Source organism: Anoplopoma fimbria, chromosome 18 (genome assembly GCF_027596085.1).
Source record: "Anoplopoma fimbria isolate UVic2021 breed Golden Eagle Sablefish chromosome 18, Afim_UVic_2022, whole genome shotgun sequence".
In the NCBI taxonomy this organism is placed as follows: Eukaryota; Metazoa; Chordata; class Actinopteri; order Perciformes; family Anoplopomatidae; genus Anoplopoma; species Anoplopoma fimbria.
In genome coordinates this window covers 8,072,959-8,086,377 of record NC_072466.1, presented here as the reverse complement: position 1 = coordinate 8,086,377, position 13,419 = coordinate 8,072,959, and the positions used below count along the sequence as shown (strand labels likewise).

The 13,419-nt window shown below is 40.0% G+C and overlaps 1 protein-coding gene across 2 annotated transcripts; it reads right to left on the bottom strand.

Moving 5' to 3' along the window:
- Positions 1-5,912: 5,912 nt before the first annotated feature.
- Positions 5,913-12,155, bottom strand: tdh (L-threonine dehydrogenase). 2 transcript variants are annotated; one of them, XM_054618383.1, is made up of 9 exons: positions 11,909-12,155; positions 9,955-10,149; positions 9,487-9,529; positions 9,267-9,337; positions 8,335-8,484; positions 8,044-8,216; positions 7,779-7,869; positions 7,219-7,488; positions 5,913-6,760 (listed from the first exon to the last, which is right to left on the bottom strand). In XM_054618383.1, exons 2-9 carry the CDS (start codon positions 10,139-10,141, stop codon positions 6,621-6,623), a joined length of 1,125 nt encoding a protein of 374 aa, XP_054474358.1. In that variant the 5' UTR covers positions 10,142-10,149; positions 11,909-12,155; the 3' UTR covers positions 5,913-6,620. The 2 variants fall into 2 exon arrangements, with proteins under 2 accessions (XP_054474358.1, XP_054474359.1); XM_054618384.1 differs by lacking the exon at positions 11,909-12,155 and adding an exon at positions 10,938-11,033.
- Positions 12,156-13,419: the final 1,264 nt, after the last annotated feature.

Below are 13,419 nucleotides of genomic sequence, written 5' to 3'. Positions count from 1 at the left end.
CGTGATTGTTCAATTTAATTTCATTTAATTCAATTTATTTTGTACAGCCCCACAAATCACACATTTTGCCTTAGAGGGCTTTACAATCTGTACAACATATGACATCCTATGTCCCGGCCCCCTCACATCTGCACAGGAAAAACTCCCCCCCAAAAGAAACCTTTAATGGGGAGAACAAATGGAAGAAACCTTATGGAGAGCAACAGAGGAGGATCCCTCTCCCAGGATGCACAGAAGTGCAATAGATGTCATGTGTACAGAACGAACAACATAATTGAATTGTAAAACAGTCAATGTTTTAAAATTCAATGTTAAAGCATGGAGCCTGGCGTGTTTGCAACTCCAGTTTATTAACTGATTACAATTAAATACTGTAAAAGTGCGTGTCCTTGAGCTACTTGCGGCTTATAAAAGCTTTCTTGGGACATTTATAAGCTGTATCAAAAGGAACAACTTGAGGCCACGTCCACACTAACCCGTTTTCAAATGAATCCGCATATCTTTTTCTGCGTTTGCACCGAGCGTCCACACTACACAGCGTTTTCAGTCACCGAAAACGATTAAGTTTGAAAACGCTGCGTTTTCATGATAGTGTGGATGACTGAAAACGAAGAAGGCCGAAAACGATGACGTAGGCACCTGCGTTCTCTATTTGATTGGTTCTTAGCAGTTATGACGTGTCATTCCCTGATTCGTCACCCCCTTACCACGTGACCCTTTTCCGGAAGAGAACAACAACAACAGCCTTGATACCATCAGCTGTTATTGGAGCGATTAGAGCGGCGTGTCCAGTGACGTCATCAGCCCTACAGAACGGACTAATGACGGACTAGTGTTGACCAGATGTATGGACCCATAATCTAGTAAACTTCGTTTAATAACTGCTCATTTAAAGTACATGTGCTGTCTGTGTGGGAGAGATAGAGTTAGACCTGCAGTGTTGTAGCTAAACTTGAAAAATAAAACTTCTAAAGTTTTGAGTTCATGGAGGAAGATTTTAGAGGAAGTTCTTAAGTATCAAGCACGACAAGCATCAAGAGTAGTGTAATCGTAGTATCTGTAACCAAGCAACCAATGTACTTCCTGTTTACACCGGCATGCACATGCCCAGTGTACGTGAATAGTCACGTGATATTCGTTTTCAGGGGAGCAAGTCTGGACGCACATAATTTAGTTATTGCAGTTTGAAAAGTGTTTCCAAGAAAAGGGAAGGACAGGTACGCAATCTATTACTGGCATTAGCCCTGAAACACAAGCAGTATATATTTACTTCTGCTTTACAATGATACAATAACTTCTAAGTAAATACTTTAGAAAATAAGAATTGGACCGCTGATTTCTAAAATCTTCAATCCCCTTTATCGCCATCAGGCCCCTTCATCTACTCAGACATCTTGGACTACAAGAACCTGTGGGAAATTGTGGTGAACAACCGCATCACATGGCTGGTTCACTACAGCGCCCTCCTCAGTGCTGTTGGAGAGGCGAACGTACGTGTGGACGGAGATCTGAAAACCCCGTTTTCATTTGAAAACGAGTGAAAACGGGTTAATGTGGACATGGCCTGATAAGTCTTGATATGGTGTAGCCAGTGTTTACATTTCTTCTGTGCCAAAGGACACAAGATGTGGCAATGATATTTATTTATGCTAAAAAGCCCCGGGAAGAGGTTTGTTTTGAAAACGGCTGACTTGGTTCACCTTCAGGAGTTGTTAGCCTTTAGAAAGGAACTAATGTTTAAATGGTTGATTTTAACTTTTTAACTTGTTTCCACATAGTCCCCATGTGAGTTGAAAATTGTACTTCTGTTAAAAAGTGATTAAAGAGTGAGAAAGTATTATCTGCGATACCTGCAGGGAAACTTTTGGATCATACAAGTGCAGACACTAAACATGAATGTGTCTCAGTGTTAGTAGTTACGATTTATTCTTAGAAACTGAAACCAAGCTCTGTAACACACTTGTCCTCTCCTATTATGAGATGAGATTATTTTTATCATGGCTTTGCATTACAGGAACATGTTCACTGGACATATCCACTTTTACCTTTTTTATTTCTTTAACCTAAATCTTAGTCTAATCAACACATTTCAAAATAAAACAATAAATACAAATATATTTTTAATATGTTAAATCCATTTTCTTGAGTTTATTTGCTTAGATGTTGGATCTTAATCCTAATTCTGGTTTGGAGTGTCATCTTTTAAATAGAGAATATATGGTTCCAAACATAGTTTTAATATGTATCTCCTTGGAAATCAAACTCTGTAAAATAATAATGGTTAGCATAAAATTTAAACAATAAGTCATCACATCTGCTGTTAAAGAGTCGGACATTAGTTTGTTACTATAATAGTTAAGGCTGAATAGTATGTAGCTCTAATCTGACCTCAGATCTGTGGTTAAAGCGTTCACTTCGAGCATTGGATTAAGGTGAGGTTGTGTAACTGTGCCAGAAGTCTTAAAGGAATCAGTGACAGCACATACTGTCAAACTGACTGTGTGCTACAACGCAGCTGATAATAGGAATCATGATCCTGTGCAGTATCACTGCACCCGATCTTTCTTCTTCTTGTTCTTATTTCAACTCACCTTGAAAGAGTTCTCTGTACGTTTCAACCATTATGTCCTGATTTCAAATGATTTTAGAAATGCTTTACTATAAACTCGCAATGTTAAGGTCAGATCAGGTGAAAAATGTCATTCAAAATGTCCTATACATGGAATCATTGAATCATAGAGCTAATAAATGTGGCCGTGATTCCAAAGTCAAAATTGATTTTCTGACCATTAACACTGTTCCAGACTACTGGAGTGGAGGAAATGCCATTAAAAATGTTTCACAAAACCAATAAAACCTTATGAATAAAAAAAATCTGAAATATTTTGCTACTTAATGAGGTCCCTTCTGTCTGTTACTGTGAAACATTGTCTCAAATAAGAAATAAAGAAGCCACAAGCCTGTACTGTTTTGACTCAGCTGCCTAAAAGCCTGTAACTGTAATGGAGTGATATACAGTAGGCCTTTACATTGCTCTTGAGGCTTGAGGGTAAGAGGAAGGCAGTGGTGGGGTCTTGGGCTCTATTACCATGGCAACAGGTCTCCATGTGGAATAACAGCTGTGGCACAGAGTGTTATGGCAGTTCTGGCCCACAGCCGAGCAGCTCCCTCCCCCCGGCCCTTCTTTATGTCTCGTCCTTCACTTTCTGCCCCGGCCCAACGTAAGCCGCTGCACACTGTGTGAATCTTATTACACGATGACGAACAAAACACTGGGGAGAGGAGAGGAGAGGCGTCCTGATTGGCCGGTGGAAGGCGGGCCTGCAAGTGTGTGTTCACACCCAGGGAGACTGTCTTACATAAGAACAAGAGGTAGAAAGTAAAGGGCCCTTCACATGCCCCTTTGTTTCTGTTTCAAAACACTGTCTTCCACAGCCCTCCAATGGAAAGCTTCGTCTGTGAGGCACACATGTTCAGTCACATTCACAGACTTGCAAAACAAAATTTGTATGTAGGAATGTGTTGCCGCAGAAACATGTCCATACATTACATTTGCTTGCAAATGTGCTGTAAATTCTGTAAGATGTATGTTGGTTTTCTAGTCCTGCATTGATCCACTGTATTGATGAACTGTACTCAGTTCTTTAAGACCATCTCAGACTTGTATTTAATTGTAAGGATAGAAAGACTCTGTTTCCTATGGCACAAAAACTGTATTCGAGTTGTAGGCTACATTGGAGCCAAAGCAAATCCTGTGTAAATATTGATCTTCATTTGAAATTTCCATATTGCTACCAGGCTCCTTATGGCAGATAAACTACAGTATTTCATATGAGGGAGGACAGGAATTACATAAAGTCTAATTTAAAGAGGACTTTAAAAAAACAGAAATTGCTTAATTATCACCACAGGCACATTGTTTTGGTTCCCTGTTCAATGTCTTGTGAACTGATATCCTTTTGTGATAAACAAAAACAACCAAAAAAGAAATGACTCTGCTATTTTGCAATCAAGGACAAACTTTTGCAGTCATGCCAGTAAGTATGATTAAGGTTTTTAAGAGTCCATTTCATTGAGGTGTTAACATTGTTATCTTCCCACGTTATACAAGCTGCAAAATCTTAGGACAACAAAGATAACATTATTTGCTGAACTTCTCGGCTGGATGTGAGAACAGTGTAACTCATTTCTACTTACAAGGATGTGTGAAAAAAAGCCTGCATACACTTTCTGAAGGTTTGTTGAGATTCGTGATGAGTAAATTATAATTGTTCATTCCAAATTAGAGAGCGCACCTGCAGTTTTTATTGACACACATCAACAGAGGAGATGTGCTAATTAGTGCAGAGTGCCTGTTTAGTTGAAAGTTGAAAAGCGTGAAAGCTTATCAGTCTGAGTGGTTCATGATTAAGACCGAATAGAAAATGCACCCTACCTTAATATTTCATTCTGTTTAACAAATCAAATCTCTCGTTGCAGGCAGGCATTCTGTCTCCCTCTGTGCTCTTTTCTCTCTGCAGCAAAAAGCAAACAAACAAAGTCACCCCGAAAACAGCTCCAATTACTGACACAGAGAAATTGAAGAAAGGCTATCAAGCGTATAGTGAAGGACACTGCTGTCCTCAGGGTTACAGTTTATGGTCCCAGGCCATGACGGAAATACAGCTGCAGTTTATTGCAATTATTGATGTGCTGAGGAGGACACTTTTCTCTTATGGGTTTTTTTGTGCCTTCTGACTATATTACGGCTTAAATGTCAATATATATATATATATATATATATATATATATATATATATATATATATAGAATATGACCAAAGGAACCTCACTTGCAATAAATATGAAGGCAGTATAGGGCAAGATTTAATTACCCCTGAATGCACACTCTAAATATTATTAATCCTACTCACTGTTCATCCACATCCAGTATTAAAACATGTTATTAACTATTGACATTTTTACACTCAATGCTTAAACAATTTATTTGCCTTCATTTGAATCTGCAATGTACTTGAATCTAGCTCAAACAACAACTCAATCAATCACGGATGCACCTGAACAATAATTCACACACTATGATTTACAAAACAGAAATTTTAGCTTGAGGCCAACTGTAAAAATGTGAAAGACATAAAAGCCTTGAATGGCAGTAAGGGTACATTTACAGCTGCACCGTTTAGGAGAAAGACGAGTGAAGTGGGCTTGGTTGGCTGAAAACAGTATTTTAACAGCTGGATGTGTTTGACATTTCCACGTATGCACATTCCAACTCTGCTCAGAAAAAATATTTATAGGTTATAATTACAGGTCTTTGCTGCCAAACGCACATTATCAAACCTTCGTACCGTGCACAGAAGCAACTTTCTGCATATTTTCTCATTTGTGCAATCAGAGAAGACTGGTTTCAACCTGTTCAGAAATGCTGGAGATGTGATCTGTCTTTTTCTATTTTTTCTGCTGACTATTCTCGTAGTCAATAATTCAATAAATAGATCAATAGATCAGAAAAGGTCAAATTTGAGGTGAATCTAAAAAAAAGCATATAAAGCTTTACTCTATAGAATTCCCAACAAGATTACTAAATTCATGCTCCAATGCAAGTCGTGCTGTAAGTTTTATCCATCATAAGCTTGCATAACTTACATCCAAATAAGACCTTGCATCTGTATACTACGCTAAAACTAAAGGAAATACCTTCTTTTCAAATTTGATACATTTCATATTAAAGACAGACATCTGTTTTCTCAGGAGTGATTTTTTCTCTCTGAGGAGCCTTTGTACTCAAATGTTTGCCATGGTATGTTCTCATCCACCCAGAGGGCTGGAACAGAGAGAACATCGCCTGCGGTAAATTTATGTAAGACAGTCTTCATGAACTTGTTGTGAAAGAGTGAAAAACGAGTAGAGGTGTGTGAAAAAAAAAAAGGTTTTATTGTCAAGGTTTGTTGTGTGATTGAAAGAACAGACCGATTTCCACATGTCAGCATTTCTAATACAAAATGCTGAAATACAGTAACCACAAAATGTGGCCAAATGTAAATGTTGCATACAGAGTCACATTTCCCTTTTGTGTCATAATAATCCCACAAAGAAGATGAAAAACATAAAACATAAAAGTGGACAGGAACACTTTGAAACGGCGTTAAGAAATACTTTAATTCGATGAATCTCCCAAACGTTTATCACAACGATGGACAGAATAAATAATCGTACATGGAATAAACAGAAGAACAATTCTCAAGATTTTTTGCTTCACCAACTAGAAATACAGATGCACTTTATCAGAAATCGCCCCAGCAGGTGATTGGACTCATTTACTTGTCTGTAATTTAAGGATATGAATCCGTCTAAAGTGCGTCAAAGGACACAGTTTGTGTATTTGTACACCTCTTGATACAAACTTACTTGATTTTTAGCCCCAAGAGCTTTAGGCCCAGAATACCTGAATTTTGACAACACATTCTGAAGACACGGTCGCCTCGTGCCAGGCATGCAGAGCCCTTCTGATTTTACAGAGAGAAGTGAGAGAACGACTATGTACAGGCCAAGTTTCTCTATTCTCTTTGGTGAGTCTTTACATTATGTACAAAGAATACTCGGACCGATATTGTGAGCCCTTCAGTTAGCACGAGCCATGCGCGACTCTGCGCCAAAGAAGTTGAGCATCGTCTGGACCAGCTCTGGCAGATCGTAATCGTGCTTCCAGCCCCAGTCCTTCCGTGCGTTGGAATCGTCGAAGTTCATTGGCCAACTGTCGGCTGTGAAGAAACAGATAAGACAGACTTAGAATTTAACTTTATAAAAAAAACAAAAAAACATGCTGGTTAAAGTTTCTGATCAAAGTCAGACTCTTAACTTAAAGCCAGATTATTCAACTTTTGGAACAAGAAACACAATCCTCTTTTTGAGAAGAATTCAGTGGAAATTAAACGCACCGTTGCTCAGCTTAATAAACTCAGAGGTTTTGGTGCTACAGCTTTACTTGGTCTGGTGTGACCAGTAGCCTCTGCTGGCTAACGTTGGCTAACTTTAAAAAGATACTGCTTTGTAACTGAGGTCAGTTTTTTGACTTCGTACTCATTTCAGCATGGCAGTGATAAGAAACTCTGATATATTTAAAACAGCTGACTAAAGAGAATCTTAAGAAATGAAGGCAAAAATGTGCAATTGTCTTATATCTCGCACTTGTGGCAACATTGGTCAGTGTGCAACTTACCGATGGCCTGCCGTACGTTGTCGACGTCATACGTGACCTCCAGCTCGGGCATCTGCTTCTGGAGTTCCTGGGCCAGTTCCTCGGGGGTGAAGCTCATGGCGTTGATGTTGTAGGTCCTCATGCTCAGCGTGTCAGCTGGCGCCTCCAATACCTCCAGCGTGGCACGCAAGCAGTCGTCAATGTACATCATGGGCAGCCGCGTGCTGGAATTCAAGTTGCACTCGAACTTGCCACTCTTGATTGCATCGTGGAAAATCTGGACGGCATAGTCTGGTCAGAGACAAAATGATTGTTAAAACTCTGATGAACTCGAGTGTAAAAAAAGGAACAAGTGCAACATTCTTTAACGATACTTATGAAACTGGTTTTAGGTGTGAAGGGTGTGGTAGCTGTTCAGACAAGTAAAACTATGATGATAAATCTGCTGCCCTAAAAATACAAGCTTCAACAACTCTTCTGGAATAAGTCAGTTACATAACGAACTTGTGACATGACAGGAGCGGTACAGGAATAGACGGGACATTAAAGTTGAAACCTTATCTCAGCCTCGTATCGCTAACCTGTTGTGCCGCCCCCTGGCATGGAGTCAGCAGAGATGATTCCTGGGTAACGGAGACAGCGGAAGTCCAGGCCGTAGCGGTGGTGGTAGTACTGCAGAAAGAGCAGAGAGGAATCCACATTGATAACATGTAGAAAATATTAAATGGGTTCTCACAGCAGATACCGATATGCCACATTAAATGTAACAAGAGAAGAATAATGAGAGTTTATCCAGAGGAGTGTATGGTTTATGTGGAATGATGATGTAGAAATCTGAGATCTCACCTCTCCCATCAGCTCAGCGTGGACTTTGGAGACACCGTAGATGGTGCGAGGTCTCTGCACGCAGAGATCCGGGGTAGGGTTGCGGGGGGAAGTGGGACCGAAGGCTCCGATGGTACTGGGGACAAACAGACGCAAGCCGTGCTCCGCCGCAATGTCCAAGATGTTGTGAAGCCCTAAGGAACACACAAAGAACCATCCCATTAGGACATCACACTCAGCTACATGTAAGGGAAAGATCGTTAACTCTAATTAGACCCAATAAGATATTAGAGAAAATTAGCAAGTGCTTACCGGTGATGTTTACAGAGCGTGCCAGGGCTACGTTCGCCTCTCCAACAGCACTGAGGAGGGCGCTGTAGTGAACCAGCCATGTGATGCGGTTGTTCACCACAATTTCCCGCAGGTTCTTGTAGTCCAAGATGTCTGAGTAGATGAAGGGGCCTGATGGCGATAAAGGGGATTGAAGATTTTAGAAATCAGCGGTCCAATTCTTATTTTCTAAAGTATTTACTTAGAAGTTATTGTATCATTGTAAAGCAGAAGTAAATATATACTGCTTGTGTTTCAGGGCTAATGCCAGTAATAGATTGCGTACCTGTCCTTCCCTTTTCTTGGAAACACTTTTCAAACTGCAATAACCCAGGTCTTATGTGGTAAATGACTATTTCTTTCCTGTTACATGTATTCCAGTTCAATTTTGTCTGCTCCAAGCTGTTACATTCATCACGTCTCACATATTGATTTATGTCTGTGACGCATGGCACATATCTAAATCAACATAAAAACAGGAAAGTGGGACTTCCTGTTGCGCATGAATGAAAGAAAATCAATAAGAACTGGACAGGCTGTATTTGCCAACACTGTTGTTTCTGTTATTCGGCAATAAAGCTGTGGCACATTAGTAACACATTAACAACCGTCATTTCCAAAGGTTTTTGGAATTTTTAAAGGGGTGTGGTATTAGTCATAGTGACACTCACCAAAAGAACACACCTTTGTGCATTTTGATGCAATTGAAAGTTTTTCTAGACACTAAAGAGATATATTTGCATGTTTATGACATCTAGGTCTTGTCTGTTGAGGGGGAATACATTTGAATGGAGGTTATGTAATGTAATCATAACACCCTCCTGTCCTCTGGCCTGGCTTTAAAGTAAAACGCTACTGAATCTGATTCATTTCAGACTACAGACTCTTAAACAGTACAGTATGGGTTGACTCACCGCTGTGGAACACGCTGCTTGGCGGTTTCCTGATGTCAGACAGAATGACGTTGTTCTTTCCAAACCTCTTCCTGTGAAGCAGGAAGTCATTTTTATACAACTTGAAAAATAAATCATATAATGTTCTCTCACTGATGCAATGTAATTGGCAATTGGCCATTTGCCAGCGGTCAGCAAATGATGTTTGATTTTTGGCAAACAAACTTATTAGAAATCTTACCTCAACAATTTGGCGAGCCCCACCCCGAGCTGTCCCAGGCCACCTGCACAAGATGGAGAGAGAGAGAGAGAGAGAGAGAGAGAGAGAGAGAGAGAGAGAGAGAGAGAGAGAGGAACACAAGATGTCATCACACTGCACAAATCACCAGCAGATTGTAATCATCACTGCTGGTCTCCATGGAGACTGAAGTAACTAAGAAGGAGAGTGGGCCATAAGAAAATAGAGGTCAGAGCACTAGACGCCTACACTTTGTTTTTAACCTTCATCCTTTTCGACGTTCATTTCCAAACTCGTTAAAAATCCTGTTGGTCTTGAATCTCTGCAGAGCAGAATTTTCTTCCACTTAACTACCATGCATGATTGGAAAAAATGCAACCGGGCCTCTTTTCTATAAAAAAAAAAAGGGCGGCGCTCCATGATTTTTAACAGCTGTTATAAAACACCCAAAAGAAACCAGATGCTGCGTACCTGTAATGAGCACCTTGGGGTGGTCTGTCTCTGAGAAGGACACGGAGTGGAAGCTGGCGTCAGAGGTCACCTGCCGAGGGGAGAAGCTGATGTTGCGTACTGCAACTGTTAGGGGCTGACAGCCGCACCCCGGGGTGCTGAGCAGGGCCTGCTTGGCCACCTTGCTGAGGGTTCTGATGACAGGCATGCTGGTAACTGCAGTGAAAAGGAAAAAAACAACAACTTTAGGTTGAAATCTATGAAATGCCACATGCACGAGTGAAAATCAGGAAAAATCAGAAAGTCAGGAGATTTCCCACAAAATCTGTTGAAGCCACATCAGATATTTATTTCTATATGTTTGACTGCCATCATCTGGTGGCCTCTTTAAGTACATTTTTTTTTTTTGGGCCAATGCATGCAAGTTCTGTGTGACGAGATATGGGCTCCACTCCAAACCTCAGGCGCCAAGAGACAGACAGTCAGTCAGTCAGTCAGTCAGTCAGTCAGAGCACTGCAGGAGAAAACTGGCACTGTGAGAGGTGAATAAAATGACTTCCTTTCATATGCGTCTGCGGCAGAGTGGCCAAGAAGCGAAAAGGCCACAATGGAAAACGGCCGGAGGTTGGAGGAAAAATATGCCAGCAGGGAAGACACGTAGGCTTCAGTCAAATGCAAATGACAGGCTATTGTTTCCACAAAAAAACAAAAAAGAAAACGCGCAACGGAGACTTACCAAACATTCCCCTCACAGACTTTGCACTATGTATGGGGCATTACTCCAGGAATATATTTCCATCATGCATTTAACTTTTATGAGTCTTTCAGAAAAGATGGAAAACTGAGTCAGCACATTTGAAAGCAGCGTTCAAAAGCGTATTGTGTAATTTTAAAATAAAAAAGGTTTATATAAAGGTTTATTCTAACGAAACGCAAAACCATTTCTTCATCACTGAGCCGCCTCGACTTTTGCACAAAACACATCATTCCAGAAGCGGACTTACCGAGAGAGAGCTGCGAGATTCCCCCAAAAAAAGGAAGGAAGAGAGGAACTTTAGAGTATATATACACGGCCCTGCCTTCAACGAGGGCCAATCAGGGAGAGAGGGCGGACAGAGGCAAAAGGAAAACAGTGCCAAGGACGGGCCCACCATCACTGGGGACGGGATGTGGAAACATTTTGGGAACGATTTATGCAACTTGAGGAGATTTTTTTTATTTTTTTGTGTCTTGGAAAAACTTATAGAAGAAATCTGATTTGGAAGTGAAAATGACATAATGTTACATTTACAAGACTTGCGTTATTACACATTAAGCATCAATGAGTTAGACTTAATGTTTCAGACTATTTTTTTACGCGTAAAAAAAAAAAAAAAAAGAATTGCACTTATTACGCATTTCACGTGGCACTAAACCCTTTAACCTCCATGTGTAATTCACTGTTGTGCCAACAAGGTTTTACGCGCATGTAAGCAGGGGGAGCTCAGAGCCGGCACCCGATGCAGCCAGTCTCTACCCTCCAGTCCCCAGAGAGAGTCCCTGCTGGTCTCCTTTTTGGTGTAGCTGCTTTTCCACGTGGACTATGGTGGCAAAGAGAAGCCTTGGGAACCTGATGCCTTTTTTTTTGAATGAATGAATGAGAAAAAACACAAAAAACCTCTATTTGAGATGTAGGTTTCTTTAAAATGTGGATGTATGTGAGAGGCAGTCAGCCATCCAGACAAATGAAACCGTGCCAGCGCGCCGGACTGAAGCTGTCTCCTGGCCAATGGCCTGAGCGCAATACGTCAGCAGCCTGGTGCCTAATATAATTAATAAGGAATATTTTGCTTTGGCCCAACAACAAAAAAAAAAAAAAAAATGAAATACATAATTGTATTAATTGCTAAATCAGGTGCAGATTAATTAATAGACATTTAAGAGTCTAAATCTAAGCGGACTGATACAGAAATGGAAAGGGAAGTAGTGTACTCACCGGGTTATCTTCAGGACTAGAAGCAGTGCAGGACTCGTGTCTGACTGTGTTTTTCAGAATGAGACGCAGTTTTCCTCCTTTGAGCTCCAAACGCGCTCACGTGACGTGGTCTGTTATCTCCGTCCAGTGTTGCATCAGCTTCGCCTCCCAGGCTATATATCAGCGGCCATCTGGTTTCAGGGGAAGCCGGCTTTCTCTCGGATTGGTGGAGCGTCGGAGGTGCGGTCCTCCCTCCCAGACCACGCCCACCGAGAGTCAGCGAGACGCGGCGGCCCATTCACCATACTGCCGGTCAACTGTGAAGCCACCAGCACCCCGGGCGCGACGTTTTTAAGGCGTTTTCTCCCCCCAAAAAAACGGAGTCACCTCAGAGACACGTGATTGATGAGCAACCCGGTACTAATCAGTGGTGGAGCCATAGTACAATACAATATGATAAAATACAATACTATACAATACTATATGATATATAGCCTAAATTATTATATATTTTATATATATATATATATATTATATATATATATATATATATATATATATATATATATATATATATAATTTAGGCTATATATCATATAGTATATAGTATTGTATTTTATCATATTGTATTGTATAAGGATATATATATATATCTCCACTTGTTATATTCAATATATTTAAATAGCCTGTTTAGTCATACCAATAGTATAAATAAATATATTACTAATCCTATATAGGAACTATAAAGGAACTTTATAGGAACTGTGGATTAACAGCTTTTTGGATTAAATAAACTAATGGACAAATCGACAAAATGTTGTGTTAGTTCACTCCTCTTTGGATTAAATAAACTAATGACAAATCGACAAAATGTTGTGTTAGTCACTCCTCTTTGGTTGAGGACATCCCTACGTAGGAGGCTAAGAAAAGTATCAAATATTCATATAAAGCTGAATTGTGACAATTCATTGCATTTTGCCTAAAAACACACAATACAGTCCAGGATATATTCTTTGTTAACAGCTTTTCTAAATCTGAGGAAAACTATGTTTTTAAAACAGGTTGTGTTTGTTGAATTCTTAGATGAAGCCACAAGAATATGAATTATATTTCTTCAAGTATCCAGATATAGCCTACAACCTTTTTTTTTTTTTTTTTTTTTTTTTTTTGAGGTGCTAAAAGCACCCAGATCCCAGATTTTGTGAAGATAGGGTTTCTGGGTCTCTTTGAACAGACTTTAAATTAATTATTTAACTTTTATCTGCTGTAAAAAAGCATACACTGTGTTGTGTGTATGGTATCCTCTATAGAGCTGGAGTGAGTCTACTATGTGACAAAATCTCAACACAGTGAAACAGAAGCCTCCTCAAGAGCAGGCGTAGGTGGAATGAAGCGGAGTGCATTAACTCAAGTACAAATTTGCGGTGCTTGTGCTTTACTTACTTGTACTTGACTAGTATTTGCTATCTAATGCAAAGTTATACTTCTTCTCCACCCTCAAAGTTAAATAATAGTTAAAATAGTTTTTTCTG